This window comes from Oncorhynchus clarkii, chromosome 3, assembly GCF_045791955.1.
Source record: "Oncorhynchus clarkii lewisi isolate Uvic-CL-2024 chromosome 3, UVic_Ocla_1.0, whole genome shotgun sequence".
NCBI lineage: Eukaryota > Metazoa > Chordata > Actinopteri > Salmoniformes > Salmonidae > Oncorhynchus > Oncorhynchus clarkii.
Window position 1 is genome coordinate 10,238,853 of NC_092149.1, and position 20,927 is coordinate 10,259,779.

Consider the following 20,927-nt stretch of genomic DNA (forward strand, 5'->3'; position numbering starts at 1 on the left):
TCTGTTAGAGCTATCTACTCTCTGTGGAATGTGTTGTTGGTAGACCTGGCTGTCTGCTTTGGAGAGGAGCCTAGTGACTGCTATCTGCTGCACTGTTATTAACACCTCACACACCTGACCTCACACACACACAAAACCACACAAGCACACTTACACAGACAGACACACACACACATATATACACACACTCACTGGGCTAGAGAACGCAAACTGGCAGGAGATTCAGTGAGCCACTGGCTTGAGAAGATGGGGAGGGAGGGAGGGAGAATTAGAGAGATGCATGGACATCCTCCTATCATTGGTACTAGATAGGGTGATGTTTTGTGCTGCCTGCCTGGGTCTGGAGGGATGGATGGATGCAGGTTGGTGATGATTGCCAGGCAGTGTAGCAGTGTATTTATAGATGCTCTCCTTGCGTGTTCTTCTCTAATCTTCACATTACACTACAACTGAAACACTCATTTTCTAGCTCTGCATCACAGAGCATGGTGTGTGTGTCGAGGGGGTTACACACACACACACACACACACACACACACACACACACACACACACACACACACACACACACACACACACAGCCCACTGGGCACACACTGGTTGAATTAATGTTGTTTCCATATAATTTCAATGAAATGACTTTGAACCAACGTGGAATAGACGTTGACTTGACGTCTGTTCCCAGTGGGAGATCTCTTTGCCATCAGACGCTGAAGGACGACGTTATCTGCTACAGTGGAAACCCAATGCCTCGCATTCACACATTCTGTCAGGATAAAGCCCCACTAGAGCAGACTGATGTCTTGGTTGTATGTAGGCCAAGGACTGGGGTTCTGGAGGACGACATTCTCTCTCTCTCTCTCTCTCTCTCTCTCTCTCTCTCTCTCTCTCGCTCTCTCGCTCTCTCGCTCTCTCTGTCTCTGTCTCTTTCTCTCTGTCTCTCTTTCTCTTTCTCTCTTTCTCTGGGGGGGTTTATTTCTGTTTGTCAGAAATAGAAGATTAATCCCCTGAAATGAGCAGCTCTGAGAATCTTCAGCCCTCCCTCAATCCATTCCTCATGCGTCACTCCGGCCTCTCATCCTGCTGCTGGTTCTTGAGCCTCCAGTGTAGCGTGTGTGTGTGTGTGTGTCTTTGTACCATCACAGGTTCATCTTTGGCTGGATGTTATTTGTCTTCTTTGATTGAAATATATTTGAGCCCATTAGTCCATTGAAACCATAGAGGATTGGTCTTGGGAGGTGAGACATATACTGAGACTGCTGTGAAGCTGTGAGCAGTGAATAATGCTGATGACAGAGATAATCTGGATCCTGCTCTATGTTCTGAGTGACAGACAGCCAGGTGATATGATGTGATGGTGATGATGCGTTTCCTGCCACAGAGGGAAGTGGTGAAGGAAGTGTGTGTTAGCCTGTTGAGTGACACGCCGTCTGATCTCTCTTCCGCTCCCCGTGACGCCGTTCGTTCTCTCTCTCTGGATGACGTCACTCCTGCGTGTGTGTGTCCCTGAGGTGTGATGGGAACACTGTGGCGGTGGGTTGGGTCAGGTCGGGTCCAGAGTGATGGGTCAGGATGGGAAAACCATCGAGCAGGAACATGTCATGTCCACACAGAGGAGAGGAGTGAGAGACAGATCACTGAACAGTGGCTTCCTGAGCCCTTCTGAACTCTCACACTGTAGAAGGCTGTAAACCACACGCCAGTGGACACTGTCCCTGATGCAGTGAAACAAATAGAATTAACATTGAAGAATGAAGTGAGCTTTATGCAACATGTTTCTGGATACAGACCCATCACACCCCTTTGTTGGTCTGAAGTCTGACGAGTTAGTCTTGTTTCTACGTTAAACCACACTAGTCTTCTCATGGTCTTGCCAGTGGGGCGACACTTGGACTCAGGTCTGTACTGTCTGTGTCTGTATGTGTAAGGGAGTTGCTTGAAGACTGACCAATGTGTTTCTGTGTCTCCAGGGAGCATGTTTGAGTGACAAGCGAAGGAGGAAGTGGGATCTCTGAAGCTCCTCCCCCTGCTGGTGGAGCCTCTGTACATCTGGACCAGAGACCCCTTTACTCAGCAGGACAGGTACAGCTGTGTGTGTGTGAGAGAGGACCAGTTATGTTAGTTTTACTACTACAGCTTTCACATGGCTAAACTGTAGTCATCCGACATTGACACAGAGGGGCTGATAGAAGTCTGCTGGGTCAAACTGCTCACAGAGATGCGTGTGTGTGTGTGTGTGTGTGTGTGTGTGTGTGTGTGTGTGTGTGTGTGTGTGTGTGTGTGTGTGTGTGTGTGTGTGTGTGTGTGTGTGTGTGTGTGCGCAAAGCCTCAGAGATGTAGTCACCACGCCCCAATTACAAGAGCAATTAAAAGAGCAATTACACAGGATTCATAGAGGCCAGGGGGAGGAGGGGAGTTGTGGTTTATAAGACTGGTTGTGTGTGTGTTGGTGCTAGGAAACACCCTCACAGTGACAGTAATGTGTATTGATTCCAGTCCTAAAATGATTTGAGATTGAATTGTTTCATTCCACTTTGCATTGGTGCCAAGCTTTGCATCAGTAATCAATTTGACAGTGCTTTTATTTTGCCTTTGTGGGCAGTTTCTCTCTCTTTGCCCCTCCCTCTACCTTTCTCTACCTCCCTCTCACTCCCTCTACCTTCCTCTACCTCCCTCTACCTCCCTCTACCTCCCTCTACCTCCCTCTCACTCCCTCTACCTCCCTCTACCTCCCTCTACCTCCCCCTCCCTCTACCTCCCTCTACCTCCATCCTCCTCCCTCTACCTCCCCCTCCCTCCCCCTCCCTCTACCTCCCTCTACCTTCCTCTCACTCCCGCTCACTCCCTCTACCTCCCTCCCCCTCCCTCTACCTCCCTCCCTCTACCTCCCCCCTCTACCTTCCTCTACCGCCTTCCCCCTCCCTCTACCTCCCTTCCCCTCTACCTCCCCTCACTCTCCCTCCCTCTACCTCCCTCCCTCTATCTCCCTCCCTCTATCTCCCTCCCTCTACCTCCCCCTTCCTCTCCCTCCCCCTCTCTCTACCTCCCTCTACCGCCTTCCCTCTCCCTCTACCTCCTTCCCCCTCTACCTCCCCCTCCCTCTACCTCCCCCTCCCTCTATCTCCCTCTACCACCTTCCCCCTCCTTCTACCTCCCTTCCCCTCTACCTCCCTCTACCTCCCCTCACTCTCCCTCCCTCTACCTCCCCATCCTTCTACCTCCCTCTACCTCCCTCCCCCACTACCTCCCTCCCGTTCCCCCTCCCCCCTCTCTCTCTCTGTGTGCCTAGAGTAAGTCTGAGCTCTTGACCCCCACGAGGTTCTGACCTGAAACTGAACCATAGCCGCGTCCTAGAGAGAGACTGATTCAGAAGTGTGTGTGTGTGTGTGTGTGTGTTAGGGCTGTGACGGTCCTGGAATTTCAGAGGACAGTAATTGGTCAGTCAAACAACTGTGTCTCCGTAATAACCGTCCGAATAGCAAAAAAAATAATTGGGGGGGGACACATTATCTCCTCTCCTCTGCATGTGCTGCCATAGAAATAGAATGAGTAGAATGGGCATAATGGGTGGACTGGCAGGAATTGCGAGTGTACTCATAGGAGAAAAACAGGAAGTAAAAGCAGGAAATATACTCTGTGATTTGCTGATTCAACTCAAATGACTAGGGATGTGCATCTCTCCTTACAAGCAGGATTTGGCACACATCTAGATACAGGAACGATACGTTTCAAATCAAAGGTATCGGTGCGATTCGGTTTGAATAGGGGAAGGAATTGATGTGATTGTGTTTGATACCATTCGATCCATTAACATTTGTTGCATGAACACATTCATTCTATAGCATAGCTTTGGATTTGAAAAGCGAATGGTTTTGACCGTTTGCGAAGTTCCGGAGGAGAGCTGGTGTTCTCCTGCTCAGACTCAGACTACAGGCCTACAGTGCAGCTGTCCTAGTTAGGAAATTACAACTTTATCATGTTCATGTAAAAATGAAAGCAGAACTACCAAAACAATGTGTTATGGTGAATCTGGCCATCTAAAAGCCCCAATCAGCAGTAAGATGTGCAGTCTGTAGGACGTGAGTTGTGTCCACTCTGGTAGCCTACACAAGTCTGTCAGTAAAACACCCTTTTCTACAATGACCCAGCAAATGACATTGTCACCCAACTAATAAAGCCTATGATTTGACATTGTCACCCAACTAATAAACCTATGATTTGACATTGCGAGAGCCATTTTCCATGCGTTTGAATGCTGAAGGCGCCGTGCAGATATAGGAGTATTTGATCGGGGAGGTTCTGGTTGGCGTGAGCAGCTGTGCTCTGTATGCACAGCTGTAATCTGACTGTGAGATCAATACGGTCATCAGCATTCCCTGCTTAGTTCAATAGGAGAAGACACATCTATTAAGTCACAAAAGATTCCAGATCTTTTCAGAGGGGAAATAAAAGGATGTGAGTAAACAACGTCAGTGAACTGGTTCGTAACGTTTGAATGGTTTTTCTGACTGATTCATGCTACATTTGGATGGGTTTGGGCTCCACGGGCCGATGCACTCGTATCTTTAACATTTGAACCGGGGAACCATGCATATTTCAGTCAGCTGTTCAGTCCCAACTCAGACTTGTTTTAGAATAGTTTTTATTACAAATAATTAACGGTTATGACGGTTCATTTACTTTCATGACGTCTTCATCCGTCATTTACATGGTAATTGTGCAAGCCCTAGTGTGTGTGCGTGTGTGTCTGTGTGTGTGTGTGTGTGTGTGTGTGTGTGTGTGTGTGTGTGTGTGCCTGGGCTGCTCACACAAACACACTATGATCATTTATGACCGTTTGTGTGTGCTTGATAATGCACTGGGTTCTAAATTCTGGTGTCATGACAACGCACGACACACGCACACAGGACACACAGAGAATCCCATTGAGCACATTCCTCATAGCAACTCCATAAATCCTTGAGTAGTGAACATCTCCAAGCCTCAGAGGATCATTATTCTCTGGCTGTAACCTAGTAGTTGTGCAATCTCCCTCGAACGGAGGATTAAACCAGCAGAGGAAGGAGAGAGGAAGAGAGGAGGGGATCTCCTCTGTGAAGGCAAGTAGTGATGGCAACCACTCTGGAAAGGAGAAAACGTAATGGAGAGAGGGGAGGGGGGAGGGGAGAGATGGGAGGGGAGATGAGAGAGGGGAGATGAGAGATGGGAGGGGGAGGGGAGAGAGGAGAGGGGAGATGAGAGATGGGAGGGGAGGGGAGAGGAGAGAGGAGAGGGGGGAGGGGAGATGAGAGAGGGGGGAGGGGGAGGGGAGATGAGAGAGGGGAGGGGAGATGAGAGAGGGGGGGAGGGGGAGGGGAGATGAGAGGGGGGAGGGGAGATGAGAGAGGGGAGGGGAGATGAGAGAGGGGGGGGGAGATGAGAGATGGGAGGGGAGGGGAGAGAGGGATGTTAATCGAAGGGAGGGGAGATGAGAGAGGGGGGGGGAGATGAGAGATGGGAGGGGAGGGGAGAGAGGGATGTTAATCGAAGGGAGGGGAGATGAGAGAGGGGGGGAGATGGGAGGGGAGGGGAGAGAGGGATGTTAATCGAAGGGAGGGGAGATGAGAGAGGGGGGAGGGGAGATGAGAGAGGGGGGGGGGAGATGAGAGATGGGAGGGGAGGGGAGAGAGGGATGTTAATCGAAGGGAGGGGAGATGAGAGAGGGGAGGAGAGAGGAGAGGGGGGAGGGGAGGGGAGGGGAGATGAGAGAGGGGAGGGGAGATGAGAGAGGGGAGGGGAGATGAGAGAGGGGGGGGGGAGATGAGAGGGGGGAGGGGAGATGAGAGAGGGGAGGGGAGATGAGAGAGGGGAGGGGAGATGAGAGAGGGATGTTAATCGAAGGGAGGGGAGATGAGAGAGGGGAGGGGAGATGAGAGAGGGGAGGGGAGATGAGAGAGGGGGGGGGAGATGAGAGAGGGGAGGGGAGGAGAAAGGAGAGGGGGAGGGGAGGGGAGGGGAGATGAGAGAGGGGGGGGGAGATGAGAGAGGGGGGGGGAGATGAGAGAGGGGGGGGGGGAGATGAGAGAGGGGAGGGGAGATGAGAGAGGGGAGGGGAGATGAGAGAGGGATGTTAATCGAAGGGAGGGGAGATGAGAGAGGGGAGGGGAGATGAGAGAGGGATGTTAATCGAAGGGAGGGGAGATGAGAGAGGGGAGGGGAGATGAGAGAGGGGAGGGGAGATGAGAGAGGGGGGGAGGGGGGGGGAGATGAGAGAGGGGAGGGGAGATGAGAGAGGGGGGGGGGAGATGAGAGATGGGAGGGGAGGGGAGAGAGGGATGTTAATCGAAGGGAGGGGAGATGAGAGAGGGTAGGGGAGGGGAGAGATGGATGTTAATCGAAGGGAGGGGAGATGAGAGAGGGGGGGGAGATGGGAGGGGAGGGGAGAGAGGGATGTTAATCGAAGGGAGGGGAGATGAGAGAGGGGGGGGGAGATGAGAGATGGGAGGGGAGGGGAGAGAGGGATGTTAATCGAAGGGAGGGGAGATGAGAGAGGGGGGGGAGATGAGAGATGGGAGGGGAGGGGAGAGAGGGATGTTAATCGAAGGGAGGGGAGATGAGAGAGGGGGGGGAGATGGGAGGGGAGGGGAGAGAGGGATGTTAATCGAAGGGAGGGGAGATGAGAGAGGGGGGGGGGGATGAGAGATGGGAGGGGAGGGGAGAGAGGGATGTTAATCGAAGGGAGGGGAGATGAGAGAGGGGAGGGGAGTAGAGAGGAGAGGGGGAGGGGAGGGGAGATGAGAGAGGGGAGGGGAGATGAGAGGGGAGGGGAGATGAGAGAGTGGAGGGGAGATGAGAGAGGGGAGGGGAGATGAGAGAGGGGAGGGGAGATGAGAGAGGGGGGGGGAGATGAGAGAGGGGAGGGGAGATGAGAGAGGGGAGGGGAGATGAGAGAGGGGAGGGGAGATGAGAGAGGGAGGGGAGATGAGAGATGGGATGTTAATCGAAGGGAGGGGAGATGAGAGAGGGGGGGGGGGATGAGAGAGGGGAGGGGAGATGAGAGAGGGGAGGGGAGATGAGAGAGGGGAGGGGAGGGGAGAGAGGGATGTTAATCGAAGGGAGGGGAGATGAGAGAGGGGGGGAGGGGAGATGAGAGAGGGGGGAGGGGGGGGAGATGAGAGAGGGATGTTAATCGAAGGGAGGGGAGATGAGAGAGGGATGTTAATCGAAGGGAGGGGAGATGAGAGAGGGGGGGGGGGTGTCTGTGTTGTGTCAGAGAGGCAGTCTATTTTTGTCAGAGACTGCAAATACTAACAAACCTGAAATGTAATATAGACACACTCTGACACACTCACTCACTCACTCACACACACACACACACACACACACACACACACACACACACACACACACACACACACACACACACAGAGTGAGCCAGGAGCCAGCGTGAGCAGGGAAGAGATAGTGGGGTGTCCTCTGCCATCCCTGATTAGAAATACAGTCTGCAGAGAAGGCAAGTTGAGGGACATGTGTGTGTGTGTCCTAGCGGTTGACTGATTAATCGGAATGGCCGATTAATTAGGGTAGATTTCAAGTTTTCATAACGATCAGAAATCGGGATTTTTGGGCGCCGATTTTGCAGATTCTAATAAAAAATACACCTTTATTTAACTAGGAAAGTCAGTTAAGAACACATTCTTATTTTCAATGACGGCCTAGGAACGGTGGGTTAACTGCCTTGTTCAGAAGCAGAACGACAGATTTGTACCTTGTCAGCTTGGGGATTCGTCTTGCAACCTTACAGTTAACTAGTCTAATGTTCAAACCACCTGATTAGCACCTGAGGCTGCCTGTTACGTGAATGCAGTAAGCCAAGGTAAGTTGCTAGCTAGCATTAAACTTAACTTATAAAAAACAATCAATCAACGACTGTCGTTGCTCCAATGTGTACTTAACCATAAACATCAATGCCTTTCTTAAAATCAATACACAGAAGTATATATTTTTAAACCTGCATATTTAGCTAAAAGAAATCCAGGTTAACAGGCAATATTAACCACGTGAAATTGTGTCACTTCTCTTGCATTCATTGCACGCAGAGTCAGGGTATATGCAACAGTTTGGGCCGCCTGGCTCTTTGTGAACTAATTTGCCAGAATTTTACTTAATTATGACATAACATTGAAGGTTGTGCAATGTAACAGGAATATTTAGACTCATGGATGCCACCCGTTAGATAAAATACGGAACGGAATAAACATTTTGTTTTCGAGGTGATAGTTTCCGGATTTGACCTAAGGCTCGTATTTCTGTGTGTTTATTATAGTCAAGTCTATGATTTGATATTTGATACAGCAGTCTGACTGAGGGGTGGTAGGCAGCAGCAGGCTCGTAATAGTCAAAGGTATATGGTTTAGAGAGAAATAGTTGACGCGTTATAATTCCTGTAATAACTTGCGGCTGAACTTGAAAGGGGTTCCTTCATTATTTTACCGTTCATGTCTTCCATAGAGAATGTCTTGATCTACTTCCAATAAGGTCTGTGTTTCGTTCAGGCTTAAACCGCCTCTGTTCATGTCTTCCATACAGAATGTCTTGATCTACTTCAGATAAGGTCTGTGTTTAGTGCTTAAACCACCTCTGTTCATGTCTTCCATAGAGAATGTCTTGATCTACTTCAGATAAGGTCTGTGTTTAGTGCTTAAACCACCTCTGTTCATGTCTTCCATACAGAATGTCTTGATCTACTTCCAATAAGATCTGTGTTTCGTGCTTAAACCACCTCTGTTCATGTCTTCCATAGAGAATGTCTTGATCTACTTCCAATAAGGTCTGTGTTTCGTTCAGGCTTAAACCACCTCTGTTCATGTCTTCCATAGAGAATGTCTTGATCTACTTCCAATAAGGTCTGTGTTTCGTTCAGACTTAAACCTCCTCTGTTCATGTCTTCCATAGAGAATGTCTTGATCTACTTCCAATAAGGTCTGTGTTTAGTGCTTAAACCACCTCTGTTCATGTCTTCCATACAGAATGTCTTGATCTACTTCAGATAAGGTCTGTGTTTCGTTCAGGCTTAAACCACCTCTGTTCATGTCTTCAATAGAGAATGTCTTGATCTACTTCCAATAAGATCTGTGTTTCGTTCAGACTTAAACCACCTCTGTTCATGTTTTCCATAGAGAATGTCTTGATCTACTTCCAATAAGGTCTGTGTTTCGTTCAGGCTTAAACCGCCTCTGTTCATGTCTTCCATACAGAATGTCTTGATCTACTTCAGATAAGGTCTGTGTTTAGTGCTTAAACCACCTCTGTTCATGTCTTCCATACAGAATGTCTTGATCTACTTCCAATAAGGTCTGTGTTTCGTGCTTAAACCACCTCTGTTCATGTCTTCCATACAGAATGTCTTGATCTACTTCCAATAAGGTCTGTGTTTAGTGCTTAAACCACCTCTGTTCATGTCTTCCATACAGAATGTCTTGATCTACTTCCAATAAGGTCTGTGTTTCGTTCAGACTTAAACCACCTCTGTTCATGTCTTCCATACAGAATGTCTTGATCTACTTCCAATAAGGTCTGTGTTTCGTTCAGACCTAAACCACCTCTGTTCATGTCTTCAATAGAGAATGTCTTGATCTACTTCCAATAAGATCTGTGTTTCGTTCAGGCTTAAACCACCTCTGTTCATGTCTTCCATACAGAATGTCTTGATCTACTTCCAATAAGGTCTGTTAAAATAGGATTTCCTGCATATAGAAATTAGTTTTTGTTTTCAACATTCATCACAGGCAACTTAAACTCTATTTTTATTCAAACAGTTGAGAGTATTTGTCTCCTAAGCAGACTCTTCAGTATCATTGTCACTTCAGAGCTGTGTGTGTGTTTTACAGATGGCAGAGAAAGGCAGAGCACCAATGTGGGACTATTACATAGAATTGGCACCAGGGAAAGCAAGGTGTCTAATTTGTGATAAATATGTAAGCATGGGGTCAGCAACGGCTAAATCAAAAAATACCACCAACCTGTGGAATCATCTCAAGAACACCCATCCAAAAGCCCATATGTATTATATTAAGTTAAAATAAAAGTGTTCATTGTTCATTCAGTATTGTTGCAATTTTCATTATTACAAAAATGTGTGTGTGTGTGTGTGTGTGTGTGTGTGTGTGTGTGTGTGTGTGTGTGTGTGTGTGTGTGTGTGTGTGTGTGTGTGTGTGTGTGTGTGTGTGTGTGTGTGTGTGTGTGTGTGTGTATATGTTTTATATATAAATACATTTTTTTTTAAGTCGGCAGATTAATCGGTATCGGATTTTTTTGTCCTCCAATAATCGGTATCGGTATCGGCATTGAAAATTATAATCGGTCAACCTCTAGTGTGCGTGTCTCCGTGTGTGTGTATGTCGTATTAGGTCAGTGAAGTTCACATGAGGTCAGTGTGAGCTGGTATTGGCCCATCTCCCACATTAGAGAGAGAGTGACAGAGAGAGAGTGACAGAGAGAGTGTGACAGAGAGAGTGTGACAGAGAGAGAGTGATAGAGAGTGAGGGAGAGTGAGAAGAGAGAAAGAGAGGAGCGAGAGAGAGAAAGAGAGGAGAGAGAAAGAGAGGAGAGAGAGAGAGAGAAAGAGAGGAGAGAGAGAGAGAAAGAGAGGAGAGAGAGAGAAAGAGAGGAGCGAGAGAGAGAAAGAGAGGAGCAAGAGAGAGAAAGAGAGGAGCGAGCAGAGAGAAAGAGAGGAGCGAGAGAGAGAGGAGAGAGAGAGAAAGAGAGAGAGAGAGAGAGGAGCGAGAGAGAGAAAGAGAGGAGAGAGAGAAAGAGAGGAGCGAGATAGAGAACGAGAGAAGAGAGAGAGAGAGAGAGAGGAGAGAGAGAAAGAGGGGAGAGAGAGGTAATAAAATGAACACCAGGAAGTTAACCTCAAACCTCCTCATTATGTTACAGAGAGGAAAGGCTAGTAGGAGAAAGAGAGAGAAAGAGAGAGAAAAGGCTAGTAGGAGAAAGAGAGAGAAAAGGCTAGTAGGAGAAAGAGAGAGAAAAGGCTAGTAGGAGAAAGAGAGAGAGAAAGAGAGAGAGAAAGAGAGAGAAAAGGCTAGTAGGAGAAAGAGAGAGAAAGAGAGGTAATAAGATGAACACCAGGAAGTTAACCTCAAACCTCATTATGTTACAGAGAGGAAAGGCTAGTAGGAGAAAGAGAGAGAAAGTGATAAAGAATAGAGTTTGTTTAGAAAAGACTAAAGATGAGAGAGTGGGCCAGAAATAAGGAGAGTAGCAGAGATATATTTTTAGTGAGGAGGAGACCTATTCAGTGGTCGCTCTCTGCCCACGCTTTGTCACTCAGCTGTGAGGAGTAACAACGTTGTGTGCGAACACGCTGCGCCAGATAACACACATCCATGAACAACACTCACTCTCTCTCTTTCACGAACACACATCCTCTTAAACACACACTTCTCTCCACCAGGCCACCGTACTCTGCCCAGTGGAGGGGCCAGTGAGGATAGAGTAAGACAGGGAGAGGTAGAAGAGGAGACAGAAGTGTATCAAGCTGTACTATACCGTTGATGAAATGAAACATTTAAAGGTCAAGCTCCTGAGCTCTTAGGAGGAAATATCGTCTCTGGTAACTGTAGACTCTGGCCCTGAGGAAGCCTGGCCTGTTCATTCACTGTGAACTCTATAGAGGGGAGGAGATGTTGGCATGGCTGACTGCAGAATGGCTCTCCTCCTCTTGAAACCTGAGAGGCACGTGACAGAGAGCGAGAGGGGAGAGCACTGCACAGTTAGAGAGAGAGAGGAGACCACTGCACAGTTAGAGAGAGACAGAGAGAGAGAGAAAGGAGACCAGCTAGAGGAGACAGAGAGACAGACACACAGCAGATAAGAGATGGGAGAGGACAGGTGGTTAGGACAGGGTGTGTTAACCACACGGCAGATAAGAGATGGGAGAGGGAGAGGACAGGTGGTTAGGACAGGGTGTGTTAACCACACAGCAGATAAGAGATGGGAGAGGACAGGTGGTTAGGACAGGGTGTGTTAACCACACGGCAGATAAGAGATGGGAGAGGACAGGTGGTTAGGACAGGGTGTGTTAACCACACGGCAGATAAGAGATGGGAGAGGGAGAGGACAGGTGGTTAGGACAGGGTGTGTTTTGGTCAGCAGAGAAAGGAGAGAGACACGGAGAGATACGAGACAGAGGGAGAGGACAGGGTGTGTTTTGGTCAGCAGAGAAAGGAGAGAGACACGGAGAGATACGAGACAGAGGGAGAGGACAGGGTGTGTTTTGGTCAGCAGAGAAAGGAGAGAGACACGGAGAGATACGAGACAGAGGGAGAGGACAGGGTGTGTTTTGGTCAGCAGAGAAAGGAGAGAGACACTGAGAGATACGAGACAGAGGGAGAGGACAGGGTGTGTTTTGGTCAGCAGAGAAAGGAGAGAGACACGGAGGGATACGAGACAGAGGGAGAGGACAGGGTGTGTTTTGGTCAGCAGAGAAAGGAGAGAGACACGGAGAGATACGAGACAGAGGGAGAGAGAGAAAGAAAGCTTTAATTGATCCACTCTTAGAAAAAAGGGTTCCAAAATGGTGGTTCAGCTGTCCCCATGTAGAACCCTCTGTGGAAAAGGTTCTTCATGGAACCCAGAAGGGTTCACCTGGAAACCAAAAGGGTTTTACTAGGAACCAAAAATGTTTCTTCAAGGGTTCTCCTATGGGGACAGCCGAAGAACCATTTTAGGTTCTAGATAGCACCTTTTTTTCTAAGAGTGTAAGGTGTGTGATTGTGCTGTTTGTGACTAGCCATTTCTCTCTGTAACATAATGAGGAAGTCTGAGGTTAACTTCCTGGTGTTCATCTTATTACCTCTCTCTCCTCTCTCGCTCTCTGTCTCTCTCTCCTCTCTCCTCTCTCTCTCCTCTCCTCTCTCTGTCTCTCTCCTGTCTCCTGTCTCTCTGTCTCTCTAGGATGCGGAGGTTTGCCTACTGTAAGGTGGTTCTGGCCACCTCCCTGGTGTGGGTGATGTTGGACATGTTCATCCTGCTCTACTTCAGCGAGTGTAACAAGTGTGATGACAAGAGGGAGAGGGGCCTGCCAGGCAGGGACGGTGAGCACACACACACAAACACATTGCACACTCATACTCACACACACACACACACACACACACACACACACACACACACACACACACACACACACTCACCCCTCTCTCTCTCTCTGTGGTGTTGTAGATACTGTATTGCGTCCCAGGGAGGGTCCAGGAGAAGGAGGTAAACCTGTGGTGATTTCTAAAGAGAACCAGGAGAAGATGAAGGAGATGTTTAAGATCAACCAGTTTAACCTGATGGCCTCGGAGATGATCGCATTCAACAGAACCCTGCCTGATGTCCGCCTGGAGGGGTGAGTCTATAGCTGGTAATCCATCTTTATTGTCCATGTTACAACAAACAACATATCCTCTCTAGTCTAGAGATAATCACCTACAACAGATCCTCTCTAGTCTAGAGATAATCACCTACAACAGATCCTCTCTAGTCTAGAGATAATCACCTACAACAGATCCTCTATAGTCTAGAGATAATCACCTACAACAGATCCTCTATAGTCTAGAGATAATCACCTACAACAGATCCTCTCTAGTCTAGAGATAATCACCTACAACAGATCCTCTCTAGTCTAGAGATAATCACCTACAACAGACCCTCTCTAGTCTAGAGATAATCACCTACAACAGATCCTCTATAGTCTAGTGATAATCACCTACAACAGATCCTCTATAGTCTAGAGATAATCACCTACAACAGATCCTCTCTAGTCTAGAGATAATCACCTACAACAGATCCGCTCTAGTCTAGAGATAATCACCTACAACAGATCCTCTAGTCTAGAGATAATCACCTACAACAGATCCTCTAGTCTAAAGATAATCACCTACAACAGATCCTCTCTAGTCTAGAGATAATCACCTACAACAGATCCTCTCTAGTCTAGAGATAATCACCTACAACAGATCCTCTATAGTCTAGAGATAATCACCTACAACAGATCCTCTATAGTCTAGAGATAATCACCTACAACAGATCCTCTCTAGTCTAGAGATAATCACCTACAACAGATCCTCTCTAGTCTAGAGATAATCACCTACAACAGATCCTCTCTAGTCTAGAGATAATCACCTACAACAGATCCTCTCTAGTCTAGAGATAATCACCTACAACAGATCCTCTCTAGTCTAGAGATAATCACCTACAACAGATCCTCTATAGTCTAGAGATAATCACCTACAACAGATCCTCTATAGTCTAGAGATAATCACCTACAACAGATCCTCTCTAGTCTAGAGATAATCACCTACAACAGATCCTCTCTAGTCTAGAGATAATCACCTACAACAGACCCTCTCTAGTCTAGAGATAATCACCTACAACAGATCCTCTATAGTCTAGTGATAATCACCTACAACAGATCCTCTATAGTCTAGAGATAATCACCTACAACAGATCCTCTCTAGTCTAGAGATAATCACCTACAACAGATCCGCTCTAGTCTAGAGATAATCACCTACAACAGATCCTCTAGTCTAGAGATAATCACCTACAACAGATCCTCTAGTCTAAAGATAATCACCTACAACAGATCCTCTCTAGTCTAGAGATAATCACCTACAACAGATCCTCTCTAGTCTAGAGATAATCACCTACAACAGATCCTCTATAGTCTAGAGATAATCACCTACAACAGACTAATAACATATCTTTATTAAAGCTGTGCTTTATTGGCCATGTTACAGTGAACAACAGGTCCTCTCTAGTCTAGAGATAATCACCTACAACAGACTAATAACATATCTTTATTAAAGCTGTGCTTTATTGGCCATGTTACAGTGAACAACAGATCCTCTCTAGTCTAGAGATAATCACCTACAACAGATCCTCTCTAGTCTAGAGATAATCACCTACAACAGGTCCTCTATAGTCTAGAGATAATCACCTACAACAGACTAATAACATATCTTTATTAAAGCTGTGCTTTATTGGCCATGTTACAGGGAACAACAGATCCTCTCTAGTCTAGAGATAATCACCTACAACAGATCCTCTCTAGTCTAGAGATAATCACCTACAACAGGTCCTCTATAGTCTAGAGATAATCACCTACAACAGACTAATAACATATCTTTATTAAAGCTGTGCTTTATTGGCCATGTTACAGTGAACAACAGATCCTCTCTAGTCTAGAGATAATCACCTACAACAGGTCCTCTATAGTCTAGAGATAATCACCTACAACAGACTAATAACATATCTTTATTAAAGCTGTGCTTTATTGGCCATGTTACAGTGAACAACAGATCCTCTCTAGTCTAGAGATAATCACCTACAACAGATCCTCTCTAGTCTAGAGATAATCACCTACAACAGACTAATACCATATCTTTATTAAAGCTGTGCTTTATTGTCCATGTTACAGTGAACAACAGATCCTCTATAGTCTAGAGATAATCACCTACAACAGATCCTCTCTAGTCTAGAGATAATCACCTACAACAGATCCTCTCTAGTCTAGAGATAATCACGTACAACAGACTAATACCATATCTTTATTAAAGCTGTGCTTTATTGTCCATGTTACAGTGAACAACAGATCCTCTATAGTCTAGAGATAATCACCTACAACAGATCCTCTCTAGTCTAGAGATAATCACCTACAACAGATCCTCTCTAGTCTAGAGATAATCACCTACAACAGACTAATACCATATCTTTATTAAAGCTGTGCTTTATTGTCCATGTTACAGTGAACAACAGATCCTCTATAGTCTAGAGATAATCACCTACAACAGATCCTCTCTAGTCTAGAGATAATCACCTACAACAGATCCTCTAGTCTAGAGATAATCACCTACAACAGATCCTCTCTAGTCTAGAGATAATCACCTACAACAGATCCTCTATAGTCTAGAGATAATCACCTACAACAGACTAATACCATATCTTTTTTAAAACTGTGCTTTATTGCCCATGTTACAGTGAACAACAGATCCTCTATAGTCTAGAGATAATCACCTACAACAGATCCTCTCTAGTCTAGAGATAATCGCCTACAACAGATCCTCTCTAGTCTAGAGATAATCACCTACAACAGATCCTCTAGTCTAAAGATAATCACCTACAACAGATCCTCTCTAGTCTAGAGATATTCACCTACAACAGACTAATACCATATCTTTTTTAAAACTGTGCTTTATTGTCCATGTTAAAGTGAACAACAGATCCTCTATAGTCTAGAGATAATCACCTACAACAGATCCTCTCTAGTCTAGAGATAATCACCTACAACAGATCCTCTATAGTCTAGAGATAATCACCTACAACAGACTAATACCATATCTTTTTTAAAACTGTGCTTTATTGCCCATGTTACAGTGAACAACAGATCCTCTATAGTCTAGAGATAATCACCTACAACAGATCCTCTCTAGTCTAGAGATAATCACCTACAACAGATCCTCTATAGTCTAGAGATAATCACCTACAACAGACTAATACCATATCTTTTTTAAAACTGTGCTTTATTGTCCATGTTACAGTGAACAACAGATCCTCTATAGTCTAGAGATAATCGCCTACAACAGATCCTCTCTAGTCTAGAGATAATCACCTACAACAGATCCTGTCTAGTCTAGAGATAATCACCTACAACAGATCCTGTCTAGTCTAGAGATAATCACCTACAACAGAACCTCTCTAGTCTAGAGATAATCACCTACAACAGATCCTCTCTAGTCTAGAGATAATCACCTACAACAGATCCTCTCTAGTCTAGAGATAATCACCTACAACAGACTAATAACATATCTTTATTAAAGCTGTGCTTTATTGTCCATGTTACAGTGAACAACAGATCCTCTCTAGTCTAGAGATAATCACCTACAACAGACTAATAACATATCTTTATTAAAGCTGGCTTTATTGTCCATGTTACAGTGAACAACAGATCCTCTCTAGTCTAGAGATAATCACCTACAACAGATCCTCTCTAGTCTAGAGATAATCACCTACAACAGATCCTCTATAGTCTAGAGATAATCACCTACAACAGATCCTCTATAGTCTAGAGATAATCACCTACAACAGATCCTCTATAGTCTAGAGATAATCACCTACAACAGATCCTCTCTAGTCTAGAGATAATCACCTACAACAGATCCTCTCTAGTCTAGAGATAATCACCTACAACAGACTAATAACATATCTTTATTAAAGCTGTGCTTTATTGGCCATGTTACAGTGAACAACAGGTCCTCTATAGTCTAGAGATAATCACCTACAACAGATCCTCTCTAGTCTAGAGATAATCACCTACAACAGATCCTGTCTAGTCTAGAGATAATCACCTACAACAGACTAATAACATATCTTTATTAAAGCTGTGCTTTATTGGCCATGTTACAGTGAACAACAGATCCTCTCTAGTCTAGAGATAATCACCTACAACAGACTAATACCATATCTTTATTAAAGCTGTGCTATATTGCCCATGTTACAGTGAACAACAGATCCTCTCTAGTCTAGAGATAATCACCTACAACAGACTAATACCATATCTTTATTAAAGCTGTGCTATATTGACCATGTTACAGCGAACAACAGGTCCTCTCTAGTCTAGAGATAATCACCTACAACAGATCCTCTCTAGTCTAGAGATAATCACCTACAACAGATCCTCTCTAGTCTAGAGATAATCACCTACAACAGATCCTCTCTAGTCTAGAGATAATCACCTACAACAGATCCTCTCTAGTCTAGAGATAATCACCTACAACAGATCCTCTCTAGTCTAGAGATAATCACCTACAACAGATCCTCTCTAGTCTAGAGATAATCACCTACAACAGACTAATAACATATCTTTATTAAAGCTGTGCTATATTGGCCATGTTACAGCGAACAACAGATCCTCTCTAGTCTAGAGATAATCACCTACAACAGACTAATAACATATCTTTATTAAAGCTGTGCTTTATTGTCCATGTTACAGTGAACAACAGGTCCTCTCTAGTCTAGAGATAATCACCTACAACAGACTAATAACATATCTTTATTAAAGCTGTGCTTTATTGGCCATGTTACAGCGAACAACAGGTCCTCTCTAGTCTAGAGATAATCACCTACAACAGATCCTCTCTAGTCTAGAGATAATCACCTACAACAGATCCTCTCTAGTCTAGAGATAATCACCTACAACAGACTAATAACATATCTTTATTAAAGCTGTGCTATATTGCCCATGTTACAGTGAACAACAGATCCTCTCTAGTCTAGAGATAATCACCTACAACAGATCCTCTCTAGTCTAGAGATAATCACCTACAACAGATCCTCTCTAGTCTAGAGATAATCACCTACAACAGACTAATAACATATCTTTATTAAAGCTGTGCTATATTGCCCATGTTACAGTGAACAACAGATCCTCTCTAGTCTAGAGATAATCACCTACAACAGATCCTCTCTAGTCTAGAGATAATCACCTACAACAGATCCTCTCTAGTCTAGAGATAATCACCTACAACAGACTAATAACATATCTTTATTAAAGCTGTGCTATATTGGCCATGTTACAGTGAACAACAGATCCTCTCTAGTCTAGAGATAATCACCTACAACAGATCCTCTCTAGTCTAGAGATAATCACCTACAACAGACTAATAACATATCTTTATTAAAGCTGTGCTATATTGGCCTTATGCCACAAACCCTGAGGTGCCTTATTGATATTACAAACTGGTTACTAAGGTAATTAGAACATTAAAAATAATGTTTTTGTTACACCCATGGTATACAGTCTGATATACCACAGCTTACAGCCAATCAGCAATCAGGCCTCAAACCAACCAATTTATATTTTAGCAATAAGGCCCAAGGGGGTGTGATATATGGCCAATATACCACGGCTAAGGGCTCTTCTTATTCCTGGATACAGCCCTTAGCCGTGATATATTGCCCATATATCACAAACCCTCGAGGTGCCTTATTGCTATTATAAACTGGTTACCAATATAATTAGAGCAGTGAAAATAAATGTTTTGTCATACCCATGGTATACGGTCTGATATACAACGGCTGTCAGCCAATCAGCATTCGGGGCCTGAACCAGACAGTTTTTAATATAATATAGATAATTGCAGTGATTTGGTATTAGGTTATTATTGATGATTATTAGTTATTGTTATGGTTTGTTAGTTAGTTACAGATGATTAGTTATAGGTCATTAGATATAGATGTTAGACAAATATCTGTTATTATCTAGTTTGTTATTGACGGTTAGTTAAAGATGATTCGTTATAGATTATGTTAATGACTCGACCTTCCAGGCATATGAAAGATCTGTTTGTGGTCTTCATTTCAGCTGTCACATTATTTTACATTATGAAGCGTAGTTCCCCAGAACACTTGAGTCTCTCTTCTGCAGGGCACATGAGATTAATTTACACTACAATTCACTATTAAACGTTTGCCACCCGATATCTTATAATGGCTTTCTGCCAGAAATCAAAGATCTCTGGAGGAGTTTTCTGTACTGCTGCTAAATCTCTCCCTGTGCTTCCTTTAGCGTTTATATCTTCTACCTTTCTTCTCCCCTCTGCTCTAGCTATGCTTGTGTAACTTTATGAGCAGGATTTGCATTTGCGATTAGTTTATGTTCGTTTTCGCTCATTAGCGTTTAGCTAACAGCATCTATGTGATATAGCTATTAGTTTGTGCGAATTTTGTTAGCATCCTGGTATTAGAGGCCCAATGGGCTTTTCTTGTGTTTTTAGCGCCCCCTTGTGTGCTGTGCCGGTTATACCGTAAATCCCGGGATGAGAGAAGGTTGGGATGACGAACATCTGGATACCGCCCAAGCCTAACACACACACACAGCCTTGCCTGGAGTCAGACAGTGCACATTGATGTGTGAAATGTGTTTCTCTTTCTGAGCTTTAGTTGATTACTGAGAGTGTTTTGTCCCAGGCTCGTCTCCCTCCACCTGCTTTTCCAATTAACAGATAAGACTCAGTCAATAGCAGCAGTGACTGGGCTGGAGTTGGGCTGGGTGGGGGTGAAACTGGGCTGGATAGGGGTGGGGGTGAAGCTGGGCTGGATAGGGATGGGGCTGGGCTGGGTGGGGGTGGAGCTGGGCTGGATAGGGGTGGAGCTGGACTGGGTAGGGTAGGGGTGGAACCTGGCTGGATAGGGGTGGGGCTGGCCTGGAGTAGGGCTGGGCAGGGCTGGCCTGGAGCTGGTCCGGGTGGGGCTGGGTGGGTTTGGAGCTGGTCTGGGGCTGGGTGGGCCTGGAGCTGGGTGGGTTTGGAGCTGGTCTGGAAGTGGGTGGGCCTGGAGCTGGTCTGGGAATGGGTGGGGCTGGAGCTGGTCTGGGTCTGGGTGGGCCTGGAGCTGGTCTGGGTCTGGGTGGGCCTGGAGCTGGTCTGGGAATGGGTAGGGCTGGAGCTGGTCTGGGAATGGGTGGGCCTGGAGCTGGGTGGGTTTGGAGCTGGTCTGGAAGTGGGTGGGCCTGGAGCTGGTCTGGGAATGGGTGGGGCTGGAGCTGGTCTGGGTCTGGTTGGGCCTGGAGCTGGTCTGGGTCTGGGTGGGCCTGGAGCTGGTCTGGGCCTGGGTGGGCCTGGAGCTGGTCTGGGAATGGGTGGGGCTGGAGCTGGTCTGGGTCTGGGTGGGCCTGGAGCTGGTCTGGGTCTGGGTGAGCCTGGAGCTGGTCTGGGTCTGGGTGGGCCTGGAGCTGGGTGGGGCTGGAGCTGGTCTGGGTGGGGCTGGAGCTGGGTGGGACTGGAGCTGGTCTGGGTGGGGCTCCCACAATGTACTGACCTCCCCCACAATGTACTGACCTCTCCCACAATGTACTGACCTCCCCCACAATGTACTGACCACCCCCACAATGTACTGACCTCCCCC

At 46.0% G+C, this 20,927-nt stretch overlaps 1 protein-coding gene across 2 annotated transcripts in view; it reads left to right on the forward strand.

Annotated features, from left to right (window-relative positions):
* Positions 1-20,927, forward strand: part of LOC139387613 (polypeptide N-acetylgalactosaminyltransferase 1-like) — an 80,027-nt gene that overhangs the window by 25,201 nt on the left and 33,899 nt on the right. For both annotated transcript variants that reach the window (XR_011629199.1, XM_071133986.1), the window contains exons 2-4: positions 1,970-2,081; positions 12,939-13,078; positions 13,206-13,374. Coding sequence is in view for 1 of the 2 variants with exons in the window: in XM_071133986.1 (XP_070990087.1) it covers positions 12,940-13,078; positions 13,206-13,374 (308 nt within the window). In the remaining variant the exon portion in view is untranslated. The remainder of the gene's footprint in view (positions 1-1,969; positions 2,082-12,938; positions 13,079-13,205; positions 13,375-20,927) is intronic.